The sequence below is a fragment of the Bidens hawaiensis genome, unplaced genomic scaffold (assembly GCF_021521415.1).
Source record: "Bidens hawaiensis isolate Kalapana, Puna unplaced genomic scaffold, B.hawaiensis_p1.1 tig00009224_1, whole genome shotgun sequence".
In the NCBI taxonomy this organism is placed as follows: Eukaryota; Viridiplantae; Streptophyta; class Magnoliopsida; order Asterales; family Asteraceae; genus Bidens; species Bidens hawaiensis.
In genome coordinates, this window is record NW_027491681.1 from 335,273 (window position 1) to 347,526 (window position 12,254).

Below are 12,254 nucleotides of genomic sequence, written 5' to 3' on the forward strand. Positions count from 1 at the left end.
TTAGGAACAAATACGTTAAAAGATGATATTAATAAAAATCTAACACTAATAAAAAGAAGGGTATGTATGATTTGAGTAAGAATATAAATATTGAAAGGTAATTAGTTATTCGAATCAAAACCGCGTGAGAAACCGCCTAGTGCCGATTTCATGGCAACCAGCAAACGGAAGAATGGTTTGGAGTTGGACTATGAAATGCTGTTCAATGACGATCATTTACCGGAGCTCGTCATCGTCCCGTCAAAACCAAAGCCACTGCTGCTACTGATTACCGAAACAAAACTGACGATGAACTTGAAAAAATGATTTTGAAACACAAGAGGTATTTGTTGAATCTGGGTCCCAAATGTAAGGATAATGGGGACAAACTTAAAGCAACCATCCTCAAATGAGAAGCTGAATATCAACGAAGAACAAGAATTAAAAATCATCATCATCCACTCAAGGTAGTGTCTTTTCTTTCTAGGTTATTATTATTATGAGTAATTATTTGTTTTATTATGTTTGGGGTAGGTATATTAGTAATTGTGAATTGACTTTTAACACATGATTGTCTAAATGTCTAATATTGTTACTAGGGCTAGGGCTGTAAACGAACCGAACATGATGTTCGTCTGTTAAGCTTTAATTAGAAAAGGGAACAATTTACAAACACTTAACCCAACGGAAATTCTTTTTCATTAAGGAAATCGACACAAATGAACAATGTCAATAATTCGGTCCGGCTACCAAGTTTGTGTTGGTGTTTTTTTTTAACATTCATATTCATATGTTAGTTTTATATATAAATTAATCGCATAATGCACGCATATAGTTTTGTTCTATAGTTAATAATAGTTTTGCTTAAATCTCTATGATCAGATTAGATAAGTCATTAAACAATATTGAAAAAACATTTTTTTTAAACATAAACAGGCACATTATCCAACGTTGATGAACACAATTGAACAAACATAAACAAACTTCCCGCCAAACGTTCGGTTCTTTTACAGCCTTAATTGTTACAAATGTATGATGCCTGCAACACCTGATTAAGTTGTTTCATATCTAATAGTCGAGAAAGAAAAATACAAGCATTCACATATATTTTTTTAACTTTATTTAGGAGAGGACCATGAATGCTTTTGAGAAAGAGATGGCGTGGATTAATCCCCGTCAAGGAAGAAAGACGAGTCTAAACGGTCAAGTTTCAAATAGCGGAAAATCTAATCAGCAATCATCTTCCAGATTGAAACAATTTCGATCCCCTGTCACTTTTTATAATAAAAAAGTCACCCGTTCTTCTGTTGTTTCTCCTCAACATTTTTACCATAGTAATCAACCTTCAACAAAGTTGAAGCCTGTAGCTGTAAGTCATTTTTATTTACTTATTTACATAGTTTTGGTTTGTTACAGTTTCTCAATATAATCTTATGTTTAATAGCCTACATCGTATAATCTCGTGGATGAGGAGGACATTGAGGACCCTGATGATTTTGATACAACATCGTATGCAGAAAAACTAAGCGACTGGTACTCGTACATGTTTTTCTTATGATTTATGGAAAATATTGTTATATACAACATTGAATGTATTTAGTTGTTGTAATTTAATTTTCATTTTTTTCAGCATGAAAGATGTTAAAGTCTATTACCCTTCAAGGTATGCCACATTATGTTCACTAACTATTAGTCATAGTTTCCTCATAATAATATTATGTGTCTCTTTATTAATTCAGGGATGATCGAGATCCGATTGAAGTTATTTACACAGACATGGAGTGTCTTGCTCCTGAGGCATGCCTATCGTCAACTATCATGAATTTTTATATTCAGTAGGTTAAACATCAACAGTCATGAACTTTTTATATAGACATGCATAAATTTGTTGAAAATAGTACCTTTAGGAAAGTTATTATTTAGGGTAATCTTGTAAGTTACCTGGCTTTAATATCTATGCCGGGAAAAGTCAACTTGGTCGACGTCACCAACACGTACACACAACGTCATTATGTTACCGTAACTCATATTTGCTTGTTTAATATGGCTAGATATCTTCGGCATTCATCATTAGAAAACATGGAAAACAGGTGATGCAACTACCACGTCTTTAATACATATTTCTATAACAAGCTCCAAAAGGTATCCAGTTTCCTTTTTATTATAATGTTTCTTTTTACTGGTATTTTAAGAAATGGTGAATAACTCATTTTTGGTTATTAGTTTAATTACAAGGAAGATTCATTTTTAAAGTTCCGAAAATGGTGGAAAGGTGTAAACATATTTGAGAAAGCTTACATACTTCTTCCTGTTCACGAAGGGTAAGCTTTTAATTTTTAATATTATAAATATTTTATCAGGTATTGACCAGCTGTAAGAAAGAAAATTAAGAGGAATTACTGTGTAGAAATATATAAATATTCAACCATTTTCTTGATTTTTCAGTGCCCATTGGAGCTTAGTGATTATATGCATCCCGACTAAGAAAGTTGACCTAGGTGCGATTGTTCTTCATTTGGATTCACTCGGGCTGCACAATAGTAGTCAGATTTTTGATAATGTTGGAAGGTACTATTATATACATCTGTTTTTTAAATAATATTTTATTCATTTTTTGGTGACCGTATTTTTTGTCTTTTAGGTTTGTGAAAGAAGAATGGAACCACCTAACTAATTCAAAAGATCCTTTAGAAATCCCCGTCATGGATGAAATCTGGGAAAATCTTGATCCTAGTATTATCAACCGAAAAATACAGGTGATAAGAGTCTAGAATCTGGACTCAAACAAACTATTCAATTACTGAAAATAATAACCCGATTCGAGATGGGAGATCTCCGATTACCCAATTCGAGATGGGAAGTCTCCGATACAAGGTTAAAGAAAACCTAATACTTTGATAATAATAAACATTGACATCCTCCTCACTATAACAAAAGATATAAATAAGCACTAGTAGAATAATAACTTACCCTAAACTTTAGCTACCCTTTATTAATAGAATAATAACCGGTCCTAAATATTAGCTACTCATTAACCCCCTCTCCCCTCTTTTAATAATTGATTTGACCAAGATATGGGACAGTATCAACAGGTATCTTTAATATTCTCATACAACCGATATCTGTTTTTTAACGCCCTTTTTTATCGTTAGCCAGGTTCCACAGCAGAGAAACGCGTATGACTGTGGGCTATTGGTGCTATATTACATGGAACGTTTCATTAAAGAAGCTCCAGAGAGACTAAAAGAGGAGAAAGATTTATCATCAATGGTAGGCCAAATGTTTATAAGTATCTTGATCATTTAGAGTTGTTTATTTTATTGGTTTGATTTGAAAATGTGTATATTGGTGTGTTATCAGTTTGGGAAACAATGGTTTCCGTCAAAGGAAGCTTCCAATTTGAGATGGAGAGTTCATGATCTGCTTGTAAAGGAATTCAAGACTTCCAAAGATAACGGGACCGTCTTGTCTCCCACATGATAGTTTCTTCATTTTGTACAGACCTTTTTTAGTAAAAAGCTTACAAGGAGTATGTGAAGTCGTTTTGACTTTCACAAGGAGTATGTGAAGTCTTTGGTGGACTTAGTTGTTCTTTAGAGCATCTTTTTGGGAAGTGAAGTGATACAGCTTGGTTTTACGGAAGCTTGTTTTTTTACCTCTTGGAAATCATATTTTCAACCTTCGTGAAACAAGATATTACCATCGTATATTATTCAAAATTATTATATAATATTTCAACTTGATAGTTCGCTTTAATCTCTAATGTTAAGTATACCTGGCTAAACAGGTAGGTCAGGGGGTGACAAGTCAAAGCATGTTCGGTTCAGGATGGGTAGTTTAAGAAAATGATCATGTTGGTTTGGGTTTTAGAACATGTATTGGCAAATATATTATATATGGATCGTAAAGAGCCAAAATGGATTAATTGACTAATGTAAAATATGATGATTTATAAACCACTTGAACCACCAACATTTTAGTAAATCTAACGTACAATCATCCTTACAACCATAACAAGTGGTTAAAACCTGACGCAGTTACAAGAACGTAATATTCATGAGTGTTTTTTCACCTTAATTCTATCCAAAATACCAAAAGCAGGGTGCGTATATAGGTATATATTTGCTGTATTAACCTTCTAACTTGAATATCATGGGAAGATCCTACGCCTCTTCCTTTCAGGAGTTCCATGTACTTGTGCTTTCATTCCATACGCCTTCAGTTGAAAGTTCTCAAACGCCTCTGATACAACTTCCACCTACACGATTATAAAAAATAAGTTCCTTATATATTTAGCCCACGTGGTCCGTTTTATATTTATAATTCAATCGGGTATCGAGAGTAGTACCAGCTCGGGCTTCTTAGAGTACACTCTGACTATCAAGTCCTGGTTACATGCAGGCAGCAGGTGACTTATTTGATCTTTGCTAATTGGGAACTTCTCTTTACTATCATAATCCTGTATGTTAAGTAACTAAGATGAGAAACCGAGTGAAATGGGGTTATGGGGTACATAAATATACTAAGGTTTAGTGTATTTTTTTAAAGAAAAAAAGATAATACATTACTTTTTGCTTATTATATAAAAAATTTTGTGTACCTCAAAGAAGTTGATACTGAAACGAAAGCCACATGCAGAGACGGAAAGAAAAGTCAATGAGATTGATGCAAGAAAACAAAAATAAATATTAACAAATAACATTTTTTGTAATTATACCTTTCAAGCGGGTTGTTTGTTCCTTTAGTCAAATCAATCTTGACATTGCTGACTGCTATATCTTCTTCTTTCAGATTAACACCGCCAGATTTCTAAATCAGGAATGGCAATCAGTAATCATATAACTAAGAACTAAATTTTGACAGAATTAAGGTTAAGAAACCTGTGAACAAATGATATCTTGTGCAGTCACACGTTTGAAATGCTCCAGCTTATCCTTGGGAACTGTAAACTCATTGCAGAACTGCCAAAAAGAATAAGAATATAAGCAAATTAACTTTAATCTTTGATTTTCACATATTTAACTATTAATTAAAGTAAAAACCTGGTATAGATCCCTTCTCCTAATTCTCTTGATCAGATCTCTTGATTCCTTCAGCTCATCAGCATCATCAGTTTCAATAGTCTTCAGTATTGAATCATCCAACTGCGGATATAGTATAACATAAGTAAATAAAACAACTGTAGCTATTTAATAAGCTTTACAAGTATTACCTTCCAGTACTGAGATGGGTCATGAATGAATGAAGAAACAAGCAGATGATCATCTGCCTTCACAAGAGCATCTACAAACATGAGTTCTATCGCCTACAAAAGAATTCCAAAAGATAACAGCATATTACATTTTAAAATTTTCATATCAACCAGCTGTGAGTTTGAAATTTTAGCTACCTTCACTTTTGCATGTGTGTAGACTGTACGGTGCAGATCAGCACGAGTATAGAATAGTTTGTGGACCGTGAGATCTGATCGATGGTCATTATATAAGACAATAGATGATCGGAGATTTTAATTAAGAAAAACTTAATGAGGTACTCACATTCCTTGGCACGATAACATATTTCATTGTCTATGACTTGCATAGTATCCAGCAGCCTGAGATATTATTACAGTACAAAGCATGATTGTTAATCAAGGGATCATACACAGAATAATAAGAAACTTTATTTATTCTTACCTTTCGAAGTGAAAGTTGCAGCCAAGACCACAAGCTCGAGAGTCACGAACAATGTAATCAAATCTGCAATAATAATAATAATAACATTATGTCAGATCAAGATCCACAATTGATAAGCAGAAAAGTTGATTTTGTATCGAATAACATACTTGTCAACATCTATGCCATTTCGACCATTTGCAACAATGTCATATAAGAAAAGCTTCTCTTTTGAAGTCTGCAAAGGTCAAAAAATGACAAAAACAGATTTAATACAAAAGAATTACTTCTTAACATATAGACATGACATCGGCTGTCAATTTCTTACTTTCATTGTAGCATTTTCAGAACTAGCAACAATCATCTCCTGTAAAAAATGGAAAAATAAAAAATATGCTTCTATGTTTTAAGATAAAATAAAAGAAAAAGGAGAGGCTACTTTGTTTTAAGTACAACAAGACAATAAGAAAATTTTGTCTATAATATAACCTTCACTTTCTTAAGGCTTCCAGAATCAATATCAATGTTGTGCTCGTCGACTATGTAATCTATCATCTTCAAAGACATTTCCTCATGATTCCTGAAAAACCACCAATCAAGTTGAAATTAGTAAAACAATTCATAGAACTAAACTTATAAGTATCAAGCAAATTAAACCCACTTTCACCAGCTTGTTAACGAAAGAAAGTGTCATTGTTTTACAACAAACCAAGCAGACAATTGGTTTGTGTAAGAAATAAAGAAAAAACTTCTAGAATTGAGAAGACAAAGATAGAACTTGAGTTAATGAGCATGTACTCTTGTAGTCTTGCTTAGACTTCATAACATCATCAACATTGTGATAACTGATAATTGTTTTCAAATGCAACTTTAAGTATATGCACCATGAGTAGTAATTTAAGAATTACCATGTAGAGCCAGGAATAACTTGAGGGAGAAACTCTCGCTCAAACAAATGACTGAATGGCCCGTGACCAACATCATGCAGTAAACCTATAAAAGGAGGTAAAATTAAATAATAATGATAAAACAGTAACAACATAGCAAGGCAGTGATAATAAACCAAATTACCTGCCAGTTTTACAGTCTGTATATCTGCACGATCAATGTCAAGTTCTAAGCCCTATAAACACAATCATGGCATGTAAATTAAGTATTGACTATCAAAGTTAAGCAAAACAGTTAGAAACAAGATGCATATCTTACTTGGTGTGCCTTGAGTTTTTCAATTGCATTGCCAGCAAGCCAATAAACACCAACCGAATGCTCAAATCGAGAATGTACTGCTCCAGGATATACCATGTGTGATAAACCTGTCAAAATAAAAGACTTGGTGTTAAGCTACAGTGAGAGTTCATTAGAAAAATCAATTTCATAGCTATAGCTTGTTTTTTTGCTTCTGATAGTTCAATAAGAAAGTGTTGGGCTACAGTGACAGATCATAAACGACATTCTTCCCTTCCCACGTCTGTAGCTTCCAAAAAGTGTAGACAAAATGATAATTATACTTATCTTAAAAAATAAGCCAAGGCTTACCAAGCTGCTTCAAATCCCGAAGCCTGTCAATTGTTGAAAAATTAAGCGAGTCTATTTATGTAAAAATAAATATATGCAGAGTGATGAGCTCTTTGAAGTAAAGGTTTGTACAAGGAAAAAACTTGCCTTTGAAACTGCTCAGTGTCGATAAATTTCAGTGAGAGCTGCAATTCCAGTGAACAAAATTAAAAATAATAATCTGAATCACTGAATGTTATATCAAAATCAAGTTCAGATTGCAGCACAAAGAATGCACCAATCAGACACTTATTACTAAAGCAACAAATTTAAGAGAATCAGTCATCTCTTGTCCAATATACCTTTTCATGATAAAAAGGCGTTGGCATTAAAAATTTAGTAATCAAAATTCAAGCACAGTTGTGGTTACTGATTACTGCATAGGTAAAATACTCAAAACCTAGCAACTTACTATAAAAACAACGAAACACATCAAACTGGAGCTTGTTAACCTTTTATCCATTCAGAAATCGACATATCCAAACTTCAACCACAAGAAGCAATCTCATCAACTCATTTGACTTCAATTTTATTCAAGAAAAGGCTTAAGTAACTCAATCAAAGATTTGATTTATCACACCGTAAGCAAATAAACGAAATTAAGATAATGAAGGAAATACATTGATAAGAATCACAATCAGTTACTTTAACCTGACTGGAAATTCAATTGACAATATCCTAATAGAGCTACACCTAATCTAACTACAAACTCAACCTAAGTAAAATTCAGTTGATAATATCCTACCTCCTAATTACAAGTGATTTAACAACTAACACGTAGCACTATCTTCAAAGCGCAAAAAATAATTATACTAACACTAATGTTATCGATCAGAGCTACATTGAATATTAGCGATACACAACCACAAAGCGATCGCCAATATACTTCAAAATCAACCGGTAGCCGCAGCTTAAAGTTGAATAAAGCATAAGGACAGTTTTATATAACCTAACTAGCAATTCAATTGATGATATCCTATATAGCACTACATCTAATCTAACTACAATAAGTAAAATTCAGTTGATAATTCCTAATTCCTAATCAGAGAAGCACTAAATCAACAAGTAATTTAACTAACTAACACATAGTATATCTTCAACATGCGTAAAATAAGTAAACAAACACTAATGCTATCAGCTAGAGCTACATCGAGTATCAGCAATACGGAACCACAACTCAACTGCCGATATACTTCAAAATCAACCGGTAACCGCAGCTTAAAGTTGAATAAATCAAAAGAACAGTTAAATTTAACCTAATAAATAGCGCTACACCTAATCTAACTCGAAATTCAACCTAACTAAAATTCAGCTGATGATATGCTAGTTCCTAATAGAGACACACTAAATCAACAAGTAATTTAACTAATAATTAACTAACTAACACAGCGTACATCTTCAAAATTCAAAAAATAATTACATATTTACATTAACACTAACGCTATCGGCTAGAAGCGCATTGAATATTAGCGATACACAACCGCCGATAAACTTCAAAGTCGATTAAACGTAACAGCAGTTGCAGTAATTCAAAATGAACATGAAATAGTGGCGCGTATGAGTAAAAAGGATAACGGAAAGCATACCGGATCGAGATAGATGTTTCCGTGGACATTATCGTGAACGTGCTTCCATAACCGTCGGTCCTCCGTCGACGGCGAGGCGTTGTTGCTGTTACGGAACCCTCCCATTGATAACCGCCGGCGGTTACCTTAGAGAGAGGTTGTTGTAGATTTAGAGAGAGAAATAGAAATAGTGGAGCATATATAGGGGGAATAAACGAACGAATGAAGGAAGGAAGGAAGGTTGCTGGGAGTGGTGGTAAACTGATGGAATGGAACAAAACGAGCGAGGCGCCAAATTAAATAAAAATAAAAAATATAAAATATAAAGGAAGTGTTCCGATTACACCAGTATTTACAAAATGCACCTTTGGTTTCTAATATCTACCACTCGAGACCTCCAATAGTTCCATGATTTTTACCCTTCCCCCAGTACTTGTACCATTACCTGTTTATTTGGTACTGATTTTAGGTACGAGTAACCAGATCTATTGATTTTTAGTATGGGTCCTTTCAGGTACAGGTACGAGTAAAATACCGATCTCATCCATATATGTAGTCAATATGGTTAACGTTTAACTTTAGATAATAGTTTTATAACCTAAGATTAATTTAATAAATAGAGACATGTGCATGGTTAATGCTGTCAAAGTTTCTCTAGATTTGATAAGTTTAAACATTCATTTTTTTTATAAGGGACGACATTTGATATACTTGGAAACTAAAAGAAATTTTTAATGTAATTAACTTACCAGTTGACGCAAGCAAAGTAGTAAACAAACAACATAGATGAATAAGTCATGTACAAGAAGTCTAGGCTTGAAGAGGTAGGTCCCCGCAAAGACCAGTTGGACCCGCAAGACACACCTTGAAAAGGTACGTCTGCGCAAAGATCAACTTGATCCGCAGGACCCACCATGCTCAGAGATGAAGACCTTACACGCAGTAAGCCAGCTGTTCCCGCAAGAAAGCCTCCCTTGGTACAGTACCCTGCCTGTTCCCGCAGCTGTGGGTACAAGCCAAGAAGGAAGGCTACCCGCACTAACAGTAAGGCTACACGCATAAGGCACTAACTCTTATACTTCAGCAATGTCACCTGAAGGAATGAGCAGAGCGGGAATATTCCCGCCCAAAAGAGCCAGTCCGTACGCTTCTAGAAGATCTTTTGTACTATACCTACCAAGGTATGGACAAATAGACAAGATCTGACAAAAGCAGCCCATGAACCAATCACAGGGTGACAGCTCACCGACAATAGTACGAGGAGGAGCACGCTCCAGTACAAAATGTCACTATCAGCCGCTGCCTACCCACCAACTCCCATCATGGCACGAACATAGCCCGTGGTTGGTGGAAAAGGAATATTATATACAGCTGGCCGTACCTGCTTGGAAACCTACCTTCGGCTATAAATACTCCAACACCTTGGAACGGTATCATTATCTTATCTTCTCTCTAGCTATTTCTCTCAATATACACTTATATTCAGAGCAATCTAGTCTGATTCTCACGCCGGAGGGTGGTCACAAGGAGGAACCCCCCCCCCCCCCCCTTCTCAGTGACGAGCTCACGGTGTCTGTTTTGCAGGTCGAGAAGAATAACCATCTTTGTTGGACCTAACCCTCGTGGGAAACATCTACTTAACCCCCAGATTATCCTTAATCTGCCGGGGCAGTTTAGTGTTTCTTCAAGGACTATAGGAGACTTAGTGTTGACAATGGCCTTGATATGAGCAAAATAATAGATAATCTCATAAATCATATTGCAAGTAATCAAGATTCAAGACCGTAAAAAAATTAAATATATGTTGTATGTCATAGCTACTTATGCATGTAATATTTGACATATTTAATTATACAAGAAATTACATAGCAAAGATAAATAATATTGTCTTCATTTTCATCTTTATTATCACGGTATCACTTCATTGGTTGGTAGCATTGGTCGCAACTCCATTTTGTTTGTCCTTTTGGTAGGGTCATTTATTAATATGGAGTTGTTTATTGGACGGGAACATGTATTGTCATTGAAATTTCTATAAAAACATGACTTGTCTTTTTCTAACACAATTACACAAACAAACAGATATACTAATATTTTAACTAAAGTTAATGTTTCTTGCAGTTAAGTTAACTGATGTGGTCTAAGTTATATATATTTTTATATTAATATTTCTACACTTTTAAATATTTTTTAGCCATGTTTTTAATTGAATATATTTATATTTGGTTTATATTTGGATTTAAAGGTTCCGAGAAACGAGTTAGAATAGAGTTTTTTTTTTCTAAGCTTAAGACTAACAAATGAATTCATGGACATAAGTATATTTTATTAGTGTCATTTTCCTTCTTAAGCTAAATTTAATGATATAATTATTATTATCTTATTCTATTTAAAAACATGAAGCATTATCTGAATTTGAAAATAATCATTTAGTTAGTTTGTCCTATGAAATACTATCAGGCTATTGACTCAAGTTATGTTTTACAAAAGAAATAAATATATGATGAGGCTCATCATATACAAGATATGAATAAGATAAGGAAAGAAAGAAGTTTCAAAATTTGTTGAATACATAAACTTTTCTTGAATGCATTTCAAGGTTATATTAATTATTTCTTTTGATTTTTAGGAGATGTCATAAAGTCAGGAGCATGGTCGGTTAACAAGAATATTTGGTGGAGTTTCTTTTGGGCTTTCACTAAACAAAAAAATTAATGGGTTGGACCATAAATAAAAAGAAGAAAACTTGACAAGCAAGTAGGTCACGAATTTAAGAATGCTAGGATATTAGTTTGCCAGATATAAATTTTTTTAGAAATCTATTTGAAGGGGGCGGCCGTAAGTCATAGAAAATAATTAGTATTGTTCTTCTTTTTGGAGTTTTTCGTGAGATACAACAGTAGCAGCAAACAAGACATAAGAATATTATTTTGGCTATTGTTTGTTCAAGTAAGAGAAAGAGAGAAGGGAGCAATCAAGTGTTACTCATTCAAGCACGGTTCTTTTGGTTTGATTTATTATTTTTATTATGAACTTGGTCTTTAAATTTAGTTATTTTGTCTTCTTGAACATGGTTATTGGCTAAAACCTTTTTAGTTATCTAGGATTGTGATGATGTTTTGCCAATTGCTTTGGACTTGTCCGTTTGCGGGTTTTGTTTATGGGATTTTGATTAATTAAAAGTCTTGAATATATTTATTGGATGTGTCTCATGCGTATTTATTTTTAATTTGTGTCTAAATGAATGTTTTACATGTTACTTTATTGAATGTCTTTTGATTATAGGTTGCATGTTATGGTTGTTTACTGTGTGTTGGCAACTTGTTTATGGTTTATTGAGCTCATTTACCATAGAAACTGATTTTTGGCATATTATTAGAAGTTTATATTCTTACTAGCTTAAATATCCGACGGGTGATAAGTTGTCGGGTTTGTCTGCGTTGTTAGAGTTTTAGGATAAATTATCTGACAGGAGGTTTGCTTATTTTTGCCTTAATTTCAC

At 33.7% G+C, this 12,254-nt stretch overlaps 1 protein-coding gene and 1 pseudogene across 2 annotated transcripts; one reads left to right on the forward strand and one right to left on the reverse strand.

Annotated features, from left to right (window-relative positions):
• The first annotated feature begins 357 nt into the window (after positions 1-357).
• Positions 358-3,459, forward strand: LOC143531761 (ubiquitin-like-specific protease 1D; annotated as a pseudogene). Its single transcript, XR_013135078.1, has 12 exons — positions 358-446; positions 579-588; positions 1,106-1,348; positions 1,424-1,512; positions 1,610-1,642; positions 1,719-1,814; positions 2,031-2,121; positions 2,203-2,300; positions 2,425-2,547; positions 2,621-2,735; positions 3,136-3,249; positions 3,340-3,459. The product of XR_013135078.1 is annotated as a ubiquitin-like-specific protease 1D (transcript).
• A 453-nt stretch (positions 3,460-3,912) lies between these two features.
• Positions 3,913-8,892, reverse strand: LOC143531699 (uncharacterized). The gene is made up of 19 exons (XM_077026942.1): positions 8,774-8,892; positions 7,296-7,333; positions 7,170-7,192; positions 6,840-6,946; positions 6,705-6,756; positions 6,542-6,626; positions 6,123-6,213; positions 5,962-6,000; positions 5,804-5,871; positions 5,655-5,717; positions 5,517-5,572; positions 5,369-5,442; positions 5,192-5,284; positions 5,022-5,123; positions 4,860-4,940; positions 4,697-4,788; positions 4,580-4,595; positions 4,328-4,438; positions 3,913-4,237 (listed from the first exon to the last, which is right to left on the reverse strand). The coding sequence occupies exons 1-19, from the start codon at positions 8,876-8,878 to the stop codon at positions 4,130-4,132; spliced, it is 1,404 nt and encodes a 467-aa protein (XP_076883057.1). The 5' UTR covers positions 8,879-8,892; the 3' UTR covers positions 3,913-4,129.
• Positions 8,893-12,254: the final 3,362 nt, after the last annotated feature.